We start from the raw sequence: 14,557 nt of genomic DNA on the forward strand, positions 1-14,557 counted from the left end.
CTACAAATAAATACAATTAAATAAACTAGCTAAAGTACAAAAAATAAAAAAGAACTAAGTTACAAAAAATAAAAAAATATTTACAAACATAATAAAAATATTACAACAATTTTAAACTAATTACACCTACTCTAAGCCCCCTAATAAAATTACAAAGCCCCCCAAAATAAAAAAATGCCCTACCCTATTCTAAATTACTACAGTTCAAAGCTCTTTTACCTTACCAGCCCTGAACAGGGCCCTTTGCGGGGCATGCCCCAAGAAATACAGCTCTTTTGCCTGTAAAAAAAACATACAATACCCAAGCCCCCCAACATTACAACCCACCACCCACATACCCCTAATCTAACCCAAACCCCCCTTAAATAAACCTAACACTAAGCCCCTGAAGATCATCCTACCTTGTCTTCACCATACCAGGTTCACCGATCGGTCCAGAAGAGCTCCTCCGATGTCCTGATCCAAGCCCAAGCGGGGGGCTGAAGAGGTCCATGATCCGGCTGAAGTCTTCATCCAAGCGGGGCAGAAGAGTTCTTCCATCCGATTGAAGTCTTCATCCAAGCGGCATCCATCCGGAGCGAAGCGGCAGCATCCTGAAGACCTCCACCGCGGAACATCCATCCTGGCCGACGACTGAACGACGAATGACGGTTCCTTTAAATGACGTCATCCAAGATGGCGTCCCTCGAATTCCGATTGGCTGATAGGATTCTATCAGCCAATCGGAATTAAGGTAGGAATATTCTGATTGGCTGATGGAATCAGCCAATCAGAATCAAGTTCAATCCGATTGGCTGATCCAATCAGCCAATCAGATTGAGCTTGCATTCTATTGGCTGTTCCGATCAGCCAATAGAATGCGAGCTCAATCTGATTGGCTGATTGGATCAGCCAATCGGATTGAACTTGATTCTGATTGGCTGATTCCATCAGCCAATCAGAATATTCCTACCTTAATTCCGATTGGCTGATAGAATCCTATCAGCCAATCGGAATTCGAGGGACGCCATCTTGGATGACGTCATTTAAAGGAACCGTCATTTGTCGTTCAGTCGTCGGCCAGGATGGATGTTCCGCGGTGGAGGTCTTCAGGATGCTGCCGCTTCGCTCCGGATGGATGCCGCTTGGATGAAGACTTCAATCGGATGGAAGAACTCTTCTGCCCCGCTTGGATGAAGACTTCAGCCGGATCATGGACCTCTTCAGCCCCCCGCTTGGGCTTGGATCAGGACATCGGAGGAGCTCTTCTGGACTGATCGGTGAACCTGGTATGGTGAAGACAAGGTAGGATGATCTTCAGGGGCTTAGTGTTAGGTTTATTTAAGGGGGGTTTGGGTTAGATTAGGGGTATGTGGGTAGTGGGTTGTAATGTTGGGGGGCTTGGGTATTGTATGCTTTTTTTTACAGGCAAAAGAGCTGTATTTCTTGGGGCATGCCCCGCAAAGGGCCCTGTTCAGGGCTGGTAAGGTAAAAGAGCTTTGAACTGTAGTAATTTAGAATAGGGTAGGGCATTTTTTTATTTTGGGGGTCTTTGTTATTTTATTAGGGGGCTTAGAGTAGGTGTAATTAGTTTAAAATTGTTGTAATATTTTTCTTATGTTTGTAAATATTTTTTTATTTTTTGTAACTTAGTTCTTTTTTATTTTTTGTACTTTAGCTAGTTTATTTAATTGTATTTATTTGTAGCAATTGTATTTAATTAATTTATTGATAGTGTAGTGTTAGGTTAATTGTAGGTAATTGTAGGTAGTTTATTTAATTAATTTATTGATAGTATAGCGTTAGGTTTATTTGTAACTTAGGTTAGGATTTCTTTTACAGGTAAATTTGTAATTATTTTAACTAGTTTTTTAAATAGTTAGTTTAAATAGTTCTTAACTATTTAATAGCTATTGTACCTGGTTAAAATAAATACAAAGTTACCTGTAAAATAAATATAAATCCTAAAATAGCTATAATATAAATATAACTTATATTGTAGCTATATTAGGATTTATTTTACAGGTAAGTATTTAGCTTTAAATAGGAATAATTTATTTAATAAGAGTTAATTAATTTCGTTAGATTTAAATTATATTTAACTTAGGGGGGTGTTAGTGTTAGGGTTAGACTTAGCTTTAGGGGTTAATACATTTATTAGAATAGCGGTGAGCTCCGGTCGGCAGATTAGGGGTTAATAATTGAAGTTAGGTGTCGGCGATGTTAGGGAGGGCAGATTAGGGGTTAATACTATTTATTATAGGGTTAGTGAGGCGGATTAGGGGTTAATAATTGAAGTTAGGTGTCGGCGATGTTAGGGAGGGCAGATTAGGGGTTAATACTATTTATTATAGGGTTAGTGAGGCGGATTAGGGGTTAATAACTTTATTATAGTAGCGCTCAGGTCCGCTCGGCAGATTAGGGGTTAATAAGTGTAGGCAGGTGGAGGCGACGTTGTGGGGGGCAGATTAGGGGTTAATAAATATAATATAGGGGTCGGCGGTGTTAGGGGCAGCAGATTAGGGGTACATAGGGATAATGTAGCTGGCGGCGGCGTGCGGACGGCAGATTAGGGGTTAATAAGTGTAGGTAGCTGGCGGCGACGTTGTGGGGGGCAGATTAGGGGTTAATAAATATAATACAGGGGTCGGCGGTGTTAGGGGCAGCAGATTAGGGGTACATAAGGATAACGTAGGTGGCGGTCGGCAGATTAGGGGTTAAAAAAATGTAATTGAGTGGCGGCGATGTGGGGGGACCTCGGTTTAGGGGTACATAGGTAGTTTATGGGTGTTAGTGTACTTTAGAGCACAGTAGTTAAGAGCTTTATGAACCGGCGTTAGCCCAGAAAGCTCTTAAAGGGACAGTATACACTCATTTTCATATAACTGCATGTAATAGACACTACTATAAAGAATAAGATGCACAGATACTGATATAAAAATCCAGTATAAAACTGTTTAAAAACTTACTTAGAAGCTGTCAATTTGGCTCAGTTGAAAAGGTAGCTGGAAAGCCCACAGCAAGTGGTAAATAAGACACTCCCCCCCTCCCCCTTCTTTTGCATATGAAAAGACCCTTTACACAAACAGGAGCAAGCTGGAGTAGGTAGTCGAGCGTATTCACATAAAACTTTGGGGCTTTGTTAGGAGTCTGAAAATCAGAGCAATGTTATTTAAAAATAAGCAAAACTATACATTAATTAAAAAAAAAAACTTTATGGGCTATATAAATAGATTATCTACAAAACATTTATGCAAAGAAAAAATGAGTGTATAATGTCCCTTTAACTACTGACTTTTTTCCTGCGGCTGGAGTTTTGTCGTTAAATGTCTAACGCTCACTTCAGAAACAACTCTAAATACCGGAGTTAGGAAGATCCCATTGAAAAGATAGGATACGCAATTGACGTAAGGGGATCTGCGGTATGGAAAAGTCGCGGCTGAAAAGTGAGCGTTAGACCCTATTTTGAGTGACTCTAAATACCGGCGGTAGCCTAAAACCAGCGTTAGGAGCCTCTAACGCTGGTTTTCACAGCTACCGCCAAACTCCAAATCTAGGTCTCAGTTTGTTCAAAATTGTATTTTTTTTGGAATGGGTAGGGATGACTGGTACTTTAATTACTGCACAGTGAGTTACTAATTACACTTGGAATCTGTATTGATGCCAAAAGAAGGTCTGGCACTAGCTATAGCTTCTCTTGCCTGCAGATAATTCGACTCTCCTGGCAGTGAAGGGGTTGATAGTGTATGACTAACTTGTGATTAAATTTATAACAAAGTCTCTGTGAACAAAACCCCAGGCCACAATAGATGCTCAGTATAAAAAAGCAAGAAATAAAGAAAAAAAAATAAAGCTCACCAATGCATCCTGAATTAACCCTAAGAAACAGATGGCTAGATCACGAGTTTTGTCGGTAAGGCTGTGCGATGCTAACAAGTCTTTTTTCCTTACCGCTCACTTAAGACAACACTGGTATTATGAGTTTTCTGCAAGCCGGCGTTAGCCTCAGAAAAGTGAGCGTTGAGCAAAATTTAGCTCCACATCTCACCTCGATACCAGCGTTGCTTACGGTAGCGGTAAGCTGGCAAAATGTGCTTGTGCACGATTTCCCCATAGGAATCAATGGTGCTGAGCTGGCTAAAAAAAAAACTAACACCTGCAAAAAAGCAGCGTTCAGCTCCTAACGCAGCCCCATTGTTTCCTATGGGAAAATGCTTTTATGTCTGCACCTAACACCCTAACATGAACCCCGAGTCTAAACACCCCTAATCTTACACTTATTAAGTGTAAGATTAATCTGCTGCCCCCGACATCGCCGACCCCTGCATTATATTATCAACCCCTAATCTGCCGCTCCGGACCCTGCCGCCACCTACATTATACTTATAAACCCCTAATCTGCTGCCCCCAATATCGCTGACACCTACATTATAGTTATTAACCCCTAACCTGCCCCCCCAATGTCGCCGCAACTATATTAAATTTATTAACCCCTAATCTGCCGCCTCCAACGTTGCTGCCACTATAATAAAGTTATTAACCCCTAAACCTAAGTCTAACCCTTACCCCCCTAACAATTATTATTTAAATAAATCTAAATAATATTACTATTATTAACTAAAGTATTCCTATTTAAAACGAAATACTTACCTATAAAATAAACCCTAAGATAGCTACAATATAACTAATAGTTACATTGTATCTAGCTTAGGGTTTATTTTTATTTTACAGGCAACTTTGTATTTATTTTAACTAGGTAGAATAGTTATTAAATAGTTATTAACTATTTAATAGCTACCTAGTTAAAATAAGTACAAATTTACCTGTAAAATAAAACCTAACCTAAGTTACAATTACACCTAACACTACACTATTATTAAATAAATTAAATTAATTAACTACAATTAGCTAAAATTAAATACAATTAACTAAAATAAACTAAAGTACAAAACCCCCCACTAAATTACAGAATTTTTTTTTACAAGAAGTTTAACCTAATCTAAGCCCCCTAATAAAATAAAAAAGCCCCACAAAATAATAAAATGCCTTACCCTATACTAAATTACAAATAGCCCTTAAAAGGGCCTTTTGCGGGGCATTGCCCCAAAATAATCAGCTCTTTTACCTGTAATAAAAGAAATACAACCCCCCAACATTACAACCTACCACCCACACACCCCTACTCTAAAACCCACCCAATCCCCCCTTAATAAAACCTAACACTACCCCCTTGAAGATCACCCTACCTTGAGCCGTCTTCACCCAGCCGGGCACAAGTGGTCATCCGATCCGGGCAGAAGTCTTCATCCGATGGGGCAGAAGAGGACATCCAGACCGGCAGAAGTCTTCATCCAAGCGGCATCTTCTATCTTCTTCCATCCGACGAGCAGCGACTCCATCTTGAAGACATCCGGCGCGGAGCATCCTTCCAGCACGACGAACTAACGACGAATGACGGTTCCTTTAAATGACGTCATCCAAGATGACGTCCCTCGAATTCCGATTGGCTCAATGGCTGATCTTAGGGTTAGACTTAGTTTTAGGAGTTAATAAATTTATTATAGTAGCGGCGACGTTGGGGTCGGAAGATTAGGGGTTAATAATTGTAGGTAGGTGTCTGTGACATTGGGGGGGCAGATTAGGGGTTAATAAAATGTAACTAGTGTTTGCGAGGCGGGAGTGCCGCGGTTTAGGGGTTAATACATTTATTAAAGTGGCGGCAATGTACGGTCGGCATATTAGGGGTTAATAATTGTAGGTGGGTGGCGGCGACGTTGGGGACGGCAGATTAGGGGTTAATAAATATAATGTAGATGTCAGCGATGTTAGGGGCAGCAGATTAGGGTTTCACAGGTATAATGTAGGTGGCAGCGAAGTCCGGTCGGCAGATTAGGGGTTAAAAAAATGTATTATAGTGTTTGCGATGTGGGGGGGGGGCCTCGGTTTATGGGTTAATAGGTAGTTTATGGGTGTTAGTGTACTTTTTAGCACTTTAGTTAAGAGTTTTATGTTCCGGCGTTAGCCCATAAAACTCTTAAAGGGACAGTATACACTAATTTTCATATAACTGCATGTAATAGACACTACTATAAAGAATAAGATGCACAGATACTGATATACAAATCCAGTATAAAACTGTTTAAAAACTTACTTAGAAGCTGTCAGTTTGGCTCTGTTGAAAAGGCAGCTGGAAAGCCCACTGCAAGTGGCAAATAAGACACTTTCCCCCCCTCCCCCTTCTTTTGCATATGAAAAGACCCTTTACACAAACAGGAGCAAGCTGGATAAGGTAGCTGACAGTATTCACATAAAACTTTGGGGCTTGGTTAGGAGTCTGAAAATCAGAGCAATGTTATTTAAAAATAAGCAAAACTATACATTTATTTAAAAAAAAAAACTTTATGGGCTATATAAATAGATCATCTACAAAACATTTATGCAAAGAAAAAATGAGTGTATAATGTCCCTTTAACTACTGACTTTTAAGGTAGGAGTCTGGACAGGAGAGGGTCTACCGCTCACTTCTTCCAAGACTCGTAATACCAGCGTTAGGCAAATCCCATTAAAAAGATAGGATACACAATTGACGTAAGGGGATTTGCGGTAGCCTCGAGTCGCGGAATAAAAGTGAGCGGTACACCTGTACCTGTCAGACTCGTAATACCAGAGGGCATTAAAAAGCAGCGTTGGGACCTCTCAACGCTGCTTTTTAAGGCTAACGCAAGACTCGTGATCTAGGCGAGAATAAGTGAAAGAAGCCATGATGTTCCTAGTGCAGTGATAAAGATGTCAATATTATTGTTAAATGCATGCAAATACCTTACATTAAGCAAATATTTTTAATATAATTGTGGAAAATGCATTCAGTTGTCTGCCCACAATATTAGTGATGCCTGAAGCAAAAGTCAAAATTGGTCTTTGGTTAGTATTTTAGAAAAACGGTTGTCAAAAGTTATAAACTGGTCACATGCACTATGTATAACTGGGTTTGTATATAATTTTGCATATGTCCACCGTAATGATGGATCTGTTAAATAGTGACATTCTTAGGCTAAAGAACATAGGAATTTCAAGTTTTTCCATTAAAAAACACATTAAAATACATTAAAAATTATTGGACTGGGAAGGGCTCAAAAGTGTGTATATATATATATATATATATATATATATGTCTATATATGTGTTTACATGTGTATTTATATGTTTATGTGTGCATATATATGTATGTATATGTGCACATATATTTTTACACATATAAACACATAAATACACATGTATACACATATTTAGTCATATAGATAGATGATAGATATATAGGGATCCATTTATTAAAGTCTGGCGGGCATGATACACTGTAGCGTATCATGTCTGCCAGACATCGCTGAATGCAGACAGCATACGCTGTCCGTATTCAGCATTGCAGAAGCAGTTCTAGGGGGTGTCAATCAGCCCAATCGTATAGGATCGGTGCGAATTGCTGTACGCAGCCTCAGAGGTGACAAATGAGTTAAAGAGCGGCGGTCTATAGACCGCTGCTTTTTAACTCCTGTTTCCGGCGAGCCTAAAGGCTCGCACGGAAACAGGGTGAATTGGCCCAATTCGGCCAATAATAAATTGACCCCCAGAGATAGATAGATAGATAGTTAGCGCGTTCACAATATTCATTGAATGTATAGGTTGCCCTTGAGTGAAATCGGGCATGCTAACCCTTCTCTGGTTAACAAGCTTCACCATGGACTCGTAATATCAAATCACATGCAATGTTATCGTCCTGTGCTATCATTAGCACGCCACTTGTAATCTGGCCCATTGTTGGTAATTAAGGTACTGAATAAAGACTGAGATGTTGGACATAAACAGAAAGGGGTATATTTATTAATGTGCCAGTGGACATGATACAATGTAGCGTATCATCTCAGCCGCACATCGATAAATGCCGACATTATACGCTGTCGGCATTTATCATTGCACCAGCAGTTCTTGTGAATTGCTGGTGCAATGCCGCCCCCTGCATATTCACGGCCAATCAGACGCTAGCAGGGGGTGTCAATCAACCCGATCATATTCAACCAGGTTCATTTCTGTCCGTGGCCTCAGAGCAGACAAGTTATAGAGCATTAACAAAATGTGAAATGTTTTTTAAAGTTTTACTTTTTGAGTCACCAGCTCCTACTGAGCATGTTCAAGAATCACAGAATATATGTATATGCATTTGTGATTGGCTGATGGCTGTCACATGGTACAGTGGGAGTGGAAATAGACATAACTACTAATAGACAAATCTACTACTCATTTGAAGTTCAAACTAAATGCTATTGTATTGTCTTGTTATGACCCATTTGTTGATTATGCAAATCTACTGTATTTACTGGTCCTTTAATCTGGCTAAAATGGAATGAGCAAAGGAAAGAAGATGATGTAATTTTTAAAAGAATATGAGTAGCATATGTTAGTAATTAAAGAACCAGTAAACACAGTATATTTGCATAATCAACAAATGCAAGATAACAAGACAATACAATAGCATTTACTCTGAATTTCAAATGAGTATTAGATTTTTTTCTAACAAATTTCAAAGTTATGTATATTTCCACTCCCCCTGTACCATGTGACAGCCATCAGCCAATCACAAATGCATATACGTATAGTCTGTGTATTCTTGCACATGCTCAGTAGGAGCTGGTGACTCAAAAAGTGTAAATATGAAAAGTCTGTGCACATTTTTTTTAATGGAAGTTAATTGGAAAGTTGTTTAAAAATGACATGCTGTATCTGAATCATGAAAATTTAATTTGACCTGAGTGTCCCTTTAATGCAAGTCTACATTAAGGCAAAGTTAATTATATTTGCAACTACAGGAGAAGATAGATCATTTATAGTATTTATGCTATAAAAGTTCTAAATAACAGAAATGTGTAGATTTATTCTGGTAATACTTGTTGCTTAGTATGTACAATATCAACACATTTGTAAGGGATGTCCTGTTAATGACTATGCTCGGTTGAAAAACAGGCAGTGATTTCATAAAGCAGGCCTACACATCCATCCAACCCAGAGCAGTCTGGGAGTAGTGCCAGGAATAAAAAAAAATATAAGCTTGCAGCTCTCTATTGCGTAATGAGTTGGCTGGTTGCCTGGGTTGATACTGTGCCTGAGGCTCACTTTCCAAGATTAGGAATAATTTTACAAGACTCTCAAATAGCATCCCTCAGGGTGTACTCCTTGAGAATATAAATTACAAAAGGTAGCATATCACCCATGAATGGCATGAGTGGAATAAGATTTCAAAAAATGAAGACAAAAAAAAATTATATATTGGGTCAAAATCTGCTTCAGTCGTTAAGTCCTATGTCAATGCATTTTTGCAAATCCTGTCTAATGTTCAAATGCATTAATTGCTCACTGCATAATTCCTTCCATATTTCAGTACTCACGCTGTTGGTTGTACCAGCCTGGCTCCTCCAAGCCTCATAATCATAGGGCCTTTAGGGTTCCGAATTTTCTTTACTAAACTCGTCTTCTGAAGGGAGAACCGCCGGATGAGATTGAATCCTGGAGTGTAAAAAGAAGTCACAAATGTAGTGAATAAGTTCCAGAGCTGCATGCATGTGCAGAGGCCTCCTCTATAGTTTTGGCAAGGGGGACCCAAATAATATTGAGGGTATGAGAAGGAGTAGTTTATAAAAAAAGTGTTTATGGTATTGGGGTATAGTATATAGTATATAGTGTTAATCTTTATATAGGACACAGTGAATGTTGGAACAGGGGTGGGGTATACATGGAAAGGGGGATAGAGGAGCTGAGGAGCGCCACATATGTGTCTTGCCCAGGGCCACATGAATGCTAATGGTGGCCCTTCTTTCATTCCTTTATCAATTTTAAATACCAGCATTACAGATACATTCTCTTGAACCACAATGATTTTTATAGCTATAGATCTTAAATAAAGATAAAACACCCTGTACTTACAAGTATTTTCTTTATTATTTCAAGAATTAACATGCAAAATGTCTGTAGAAACTATCTGAATGTATTGACACTTTGTACACTGAAATTGTTTTTTAGTTCCCAAACGTTACCCAACACCACTTGCCTGATTTGGAGGAGCCAATCCAAACTTGTTACTAGAGCAGGCAAGGCTTGCCAAGGTCATTTTGATAGCATAATTTGAATTATAAATTTTATATTACAATCTCAAAGTGTTTAGTGTTCATAAAACCAATAATGATTGTATTTCCAAAGATATATAGCCCTTGTATATTATTTAAAATAAATTTGCAAATGAGTTTACTAGGTAATGAGCAATTCTAATACTACCATGTTTTAGTAGTATAGTTCTAGCTAAGGGGGGAGACAGAGGGTCATAATGCCATCCCCCCCAAATGAATGCTTGGTTATTCTGGGAGTAGTGCATTTGGGATTTTTAGTGAGAGTACATGTGGGTCAATTTTATTTCCTTTGAGTGTATCTCATTAAGAATGCTAATTGTGGTGTGCAAAATAAGATAGAGGGCTAGATTACGAGTAAAGCGCAAAGTTGCACGATATCGTATGCGCGATATTTGTGCTCCACTTAGTAATACACTCAGCAAATGTGCACTGGTATTAAAAGTAAAGTGCAACATTACTGCACCCTTTTTTTTAGAAATTAACTGTACACTTTATTTGGGTGGAAATTGGGTGACAAAGTGCTACCGCGAACTTGCGACAGCATTAACCAGCCACTTGTAATAGCTGGTTATTTAGCGTGCGCCCATAAAGGGGCAAATTTGCCCGTTAACGGGCACAGTTTAAAATTGCGCTCTACTTGAAATCTAGCCCAGAATCTTTAGTTTTCACACTGCACTATATGATGTTAACATTTTACAGTGTCAGGTCCTAAGAAAGTGAAAATGTTAGCTGAATTTACAGATCAGCATATAACATAAAGGGACATATTTATCAAGCTCCTGGAGGCTCGCCAGAAACAGAAGTTATGAAGCAGCGGTCTAAAGACCGCTGCTCCATAACCTGTATGCCTGCTCTGAGGCCGCGGACAGAAATTGCCAGACACCCCCTGCTAGCGGCCGATTGGCTGCGAATCTGCAGGGGTCGGCATTGCACAAGCAGTTCACAAGAACTGCTGATGCAATGATAAATGCAGAGAGTGTATGCTGTCGGCATTTATCGATGTGCAGCGGACATGATCCGCTATATTGTATCATGTCCACCTCGCACAGTCATAAATATGCCCCCACAGTATTAATGATGAACTAGAGAAAAACACAGGTGTAGCCCGGCAGCCAATATAATTCAATAAACCACACACACTACCCCCTATTTCTAATCAGAGACTAACTGTACCTTTAATATTTATACTGGACCTACAGCAAAAGTATTTACATCCACTTTATATGTGATAGACATGGGATTAATCAGAAAAAAGGAAAAAGAGATGGAGCGCAGGTGTTTTAGAGAGGCTGTGAGGCACCAAGGAAGTAAATTCTGTTACAGAAACTGTAACACCTAAAGTTTAACAATTGATTGGCTACATGTACCAAGCCTTCAAATCTAATTAATTATTAAAGTGATGGTAAAGTTTCCAATTCGTATAATCAGATCCGAATGGAAAGGATATTTTAGGTGGACTTTATTTCATCCATTCTAATGAAAGATACGCTATAACTAAAATTTAAATATAGCGATGAGATTCTAATAACCCACACTCTGGCCACCCACTTCAAAAGTATTTTATTTTTATGAGCTAACTTTGAACTGTTCAACTATCGGCGCGCTAGCCATACGGCACAATTTTTGGTGTGACCTGATTTAAGAACAGTTTGGAGAACGATTGGATGAATTAAAGTCCAAGTAAAATATTGTTCCCATTCTGCATCTGATTATACGAATTTGAAAACTTTACCATTATTTTAATCTCATTGAATGTACTTAGAAGCCTCATTTAAGTAAATGTTTTTTTCTACTTCAAATATGCAACAGTTTATGCCCCCAAGTAACGATGTTCCACTGTTTGGGATCAGCTTCCTAGAGATGAAGCTTGTTATCAGTAACAATACACAGAATTACTTATCTCAGTCTTTCCTGTTGTGTTCCTTATAAGGACCTATTCAGTGGATTCTTTCCATTTCTACATTTTCAATTAAGCATGGTTTAGCTAAACAGAAAGTAAATCAGCAAGCTTGTTTTCTTTTATCTTTTCCAGAATAGCCACCACATGCAATTTGTTATGTCTGCTACATTTTAAAGCTTTTTTTTACTTTACAAAGCAGGATATGGACATTCTCTTGTCAGAAGGTTTGTTGAGTAGCTTTTATGGGGACATTAAACTGCTGCTGCATTGGTCACTACCAATGTTTCCTCTAAGGCTAGTTTTGTAAGCAGCCCAGCAGTCAAACAGTTAATAAGGAACCACAGCTTGCAGTCTGCATTGTGTAGTGTTTGTTAATTGCTCTAATTAACTGTTTCACTGCTGGGTTGCTCACAAAGCTGGCCTTAGAGGGAACACTGTTCACTACTCACCATACTGTTGTTTTTCCTTCTGTCTGTTATATGTGTGCTACCCAAAAAAAACAATACAGCTGTGAAAAGCCAGGAGCAAAAATAAGTAAGTTTCAAGTAGAATCTGGGTTTAAAGCTTAGTCACACCCGGACATGCAAATGTCTGACTTTGGTGGTAAATATGGTGCAAATAAACGCTGCTAGCAGTACTATACTAATTAATGTTCTTGTTACAGAGTGATGGCTCCTACAGGATGCTTAGCTGTGGCATGAGAGTGTGTGTGTGTCTGTGTGTTTGTCAGTGTCTTTGTGTGTGTGTGAGTCGGTGTATGAAAGAGTGAGTGTCTGTGTGTGTAAGAGTATGTGTGTGTTTGTGAGCGTGAGTGGGTGTGAGAGTGGGTGTCAGATAGAGAGGGTGTGAGTGCAAATATCTATGTGACAAGGCACAAGAGTGTTTATGTTTGGCCTGAACTAAAGGTGGCAATCTTAAAAAGGTTAAATAAGAGAATTACTCTGAAAACAGCTGCACGAACAGGAGGAAAAACAATAGCTTGGTGAACAGTAACCATCCTGTTGAAGTTATATCCAACAGTTTAATGTACCTTTAACTCATCCTTCTGACAAGTGTTGGGAATGGGCTGGTCATTATTATTTGATTACATATTTTTTTGTCTGTTATTTTCTTATTATTATTTAAGGTTATTGGTAATTCCTTCTTTTTAACTTATTGTGTACCATTGAATTTAAAGCCATTAGACATGAAGCTGCATTTCTCTGTATTTTATTTGTGTGTGAATTCTCTCTATTATGGTGCAATATTTTGTCTAGCTCTTGACAACTGCTATTGTACAATATATAAATTGCAGCTGATATATTTACACAAATGTAGCAGATTTCTTAACCGTTCCCCTGACATCTTATTACCTATTTCTTGGCATCAAAATCTGTGCCAAGTGGCATAAACTTCCCCAGATAATGATCTACAGCAGGAGTAAAACATACTGTTGTCGGTGAGCTGCAGGCGCATAATAAGATTGTTGTCTACTAGAGAGCGCTCTCCTTGTATTGTTGCATAGATCACAATGTGACACTTTTTCAGGCACCTATAAAATAAGCTGTTCTGCCTCTTATAGAGAATGTGGAAAAAAAATGATATGAGAAAATGAAACACAGAAGGGAATACGGAGCTGAAGTACACTGTTTAGGTATAAGAAAGAAGAAAATAATTCAGTGTTATAATAAAATAGGAGACAGAAAATCGGTAGACAATTACAGCAAAAACATAACAATGTCCTACAAGCCAAAGCATGAGTTGCCAATATATAAATACAGCGGCACAATAATATTTAGTGGTTTTGTTCTGCTTTAGACGTACCTGTGGTGTTAATGCTTCCATCACCTGCGATGAGGCCTTCATGTTCTAAACTTGGACACAAATCTCCTGCCAATAAGAAAATGTAGACATCAGGAACCCTGACTTCAGTTATTCTTAAAACTGATTTTTGTTGTTGAGGTAAGCTCCAGTGTGTCTTTGAAATACAGTGTGCTAGAACCTATGGAATTACAGTATGCTAGAACCTATAGAATTATAGATTGCTAGGACCTATGAATAACAGTATGCTAGAACCTATAGAATTATAGATTGCTAGGACCTATGAAATACAGTGTGCTAGGACCTATGAAATACAGTGTGCTAGGACCTATGCAATACAGTGTGCTAGGACCTATGAAATACGTGTGTTAGGACCTATGAAATACAGTGTGCTAGGACCTATGAAATACAGTGTGCTAGGACCTATGAATTACAGATTGCTAGAACCTATAGAACTATAGATTGCTAGGACCTATAGAAATACAGTGTGCTAGGACCTATAGAAATACAGTGTGCTAGGACCTATGAAATACAGTGTGTTAGGACCTATGAAATACAGTGTGCTAGGACCTATGAATTACAGATTGCTAGAACCTATAGAACTATAGATTGCTCTTGCAATTTGATAACATTCTTGCAAAACTGCTGCCAAATAGTGTTCCACACACTCCTGAGTTTATATCCCTGTTTTCAACACAAGATAGCATGA

At 38.7% G+C, this 14,557-nt stretch overlaps 1 protein-coding gene across 5 annotated transcripts in view; it reads right to left on the reverse strand.

Moving 5' to 3' along the window:
- Positions 1–14,557, reverse strand: part of COL16A1 (collagen type XVI alpha 1 chain) — a 240,454-nt gene that overhangs the window by 219,823 nt on the left and 6,074 nt on the right. For all 5 annotated transcript variants that reach the window (XM_053707234.1, XM_053707232.1, XM_053707233.1 and 2 more), the window contains exons 3-4: positions 13,852–13,917; positions 9,414–9,531 (exon numbers count right to left, since the gene is read on the reverse strand). In XM_053707234.1, coding sequence (XP_053563209.1) covers positions 9,414–9,531; positions 13,852–13,917 — 184 coding nt within the window. The remainder of the gene's footprint in view (positions 1–9,413; positions 9,532–13,851; positions 13,918–14,557) is intronic.

The sequence above is a fragment of the Bombina bombina genome, chromosome 3 (genome assembly GCF_027579735.1).
Source record: "Bombina bombina isolate aBomBom1 chromosome 3, aBomBom1.pri, whole genome shotgun sequence".
NCBI classification, from domain to species: Eukaryota; Metazoa; Chordata; class Amphibia; order Anura; family Bombinatoridae; genus Bombina; species Bombina bombina.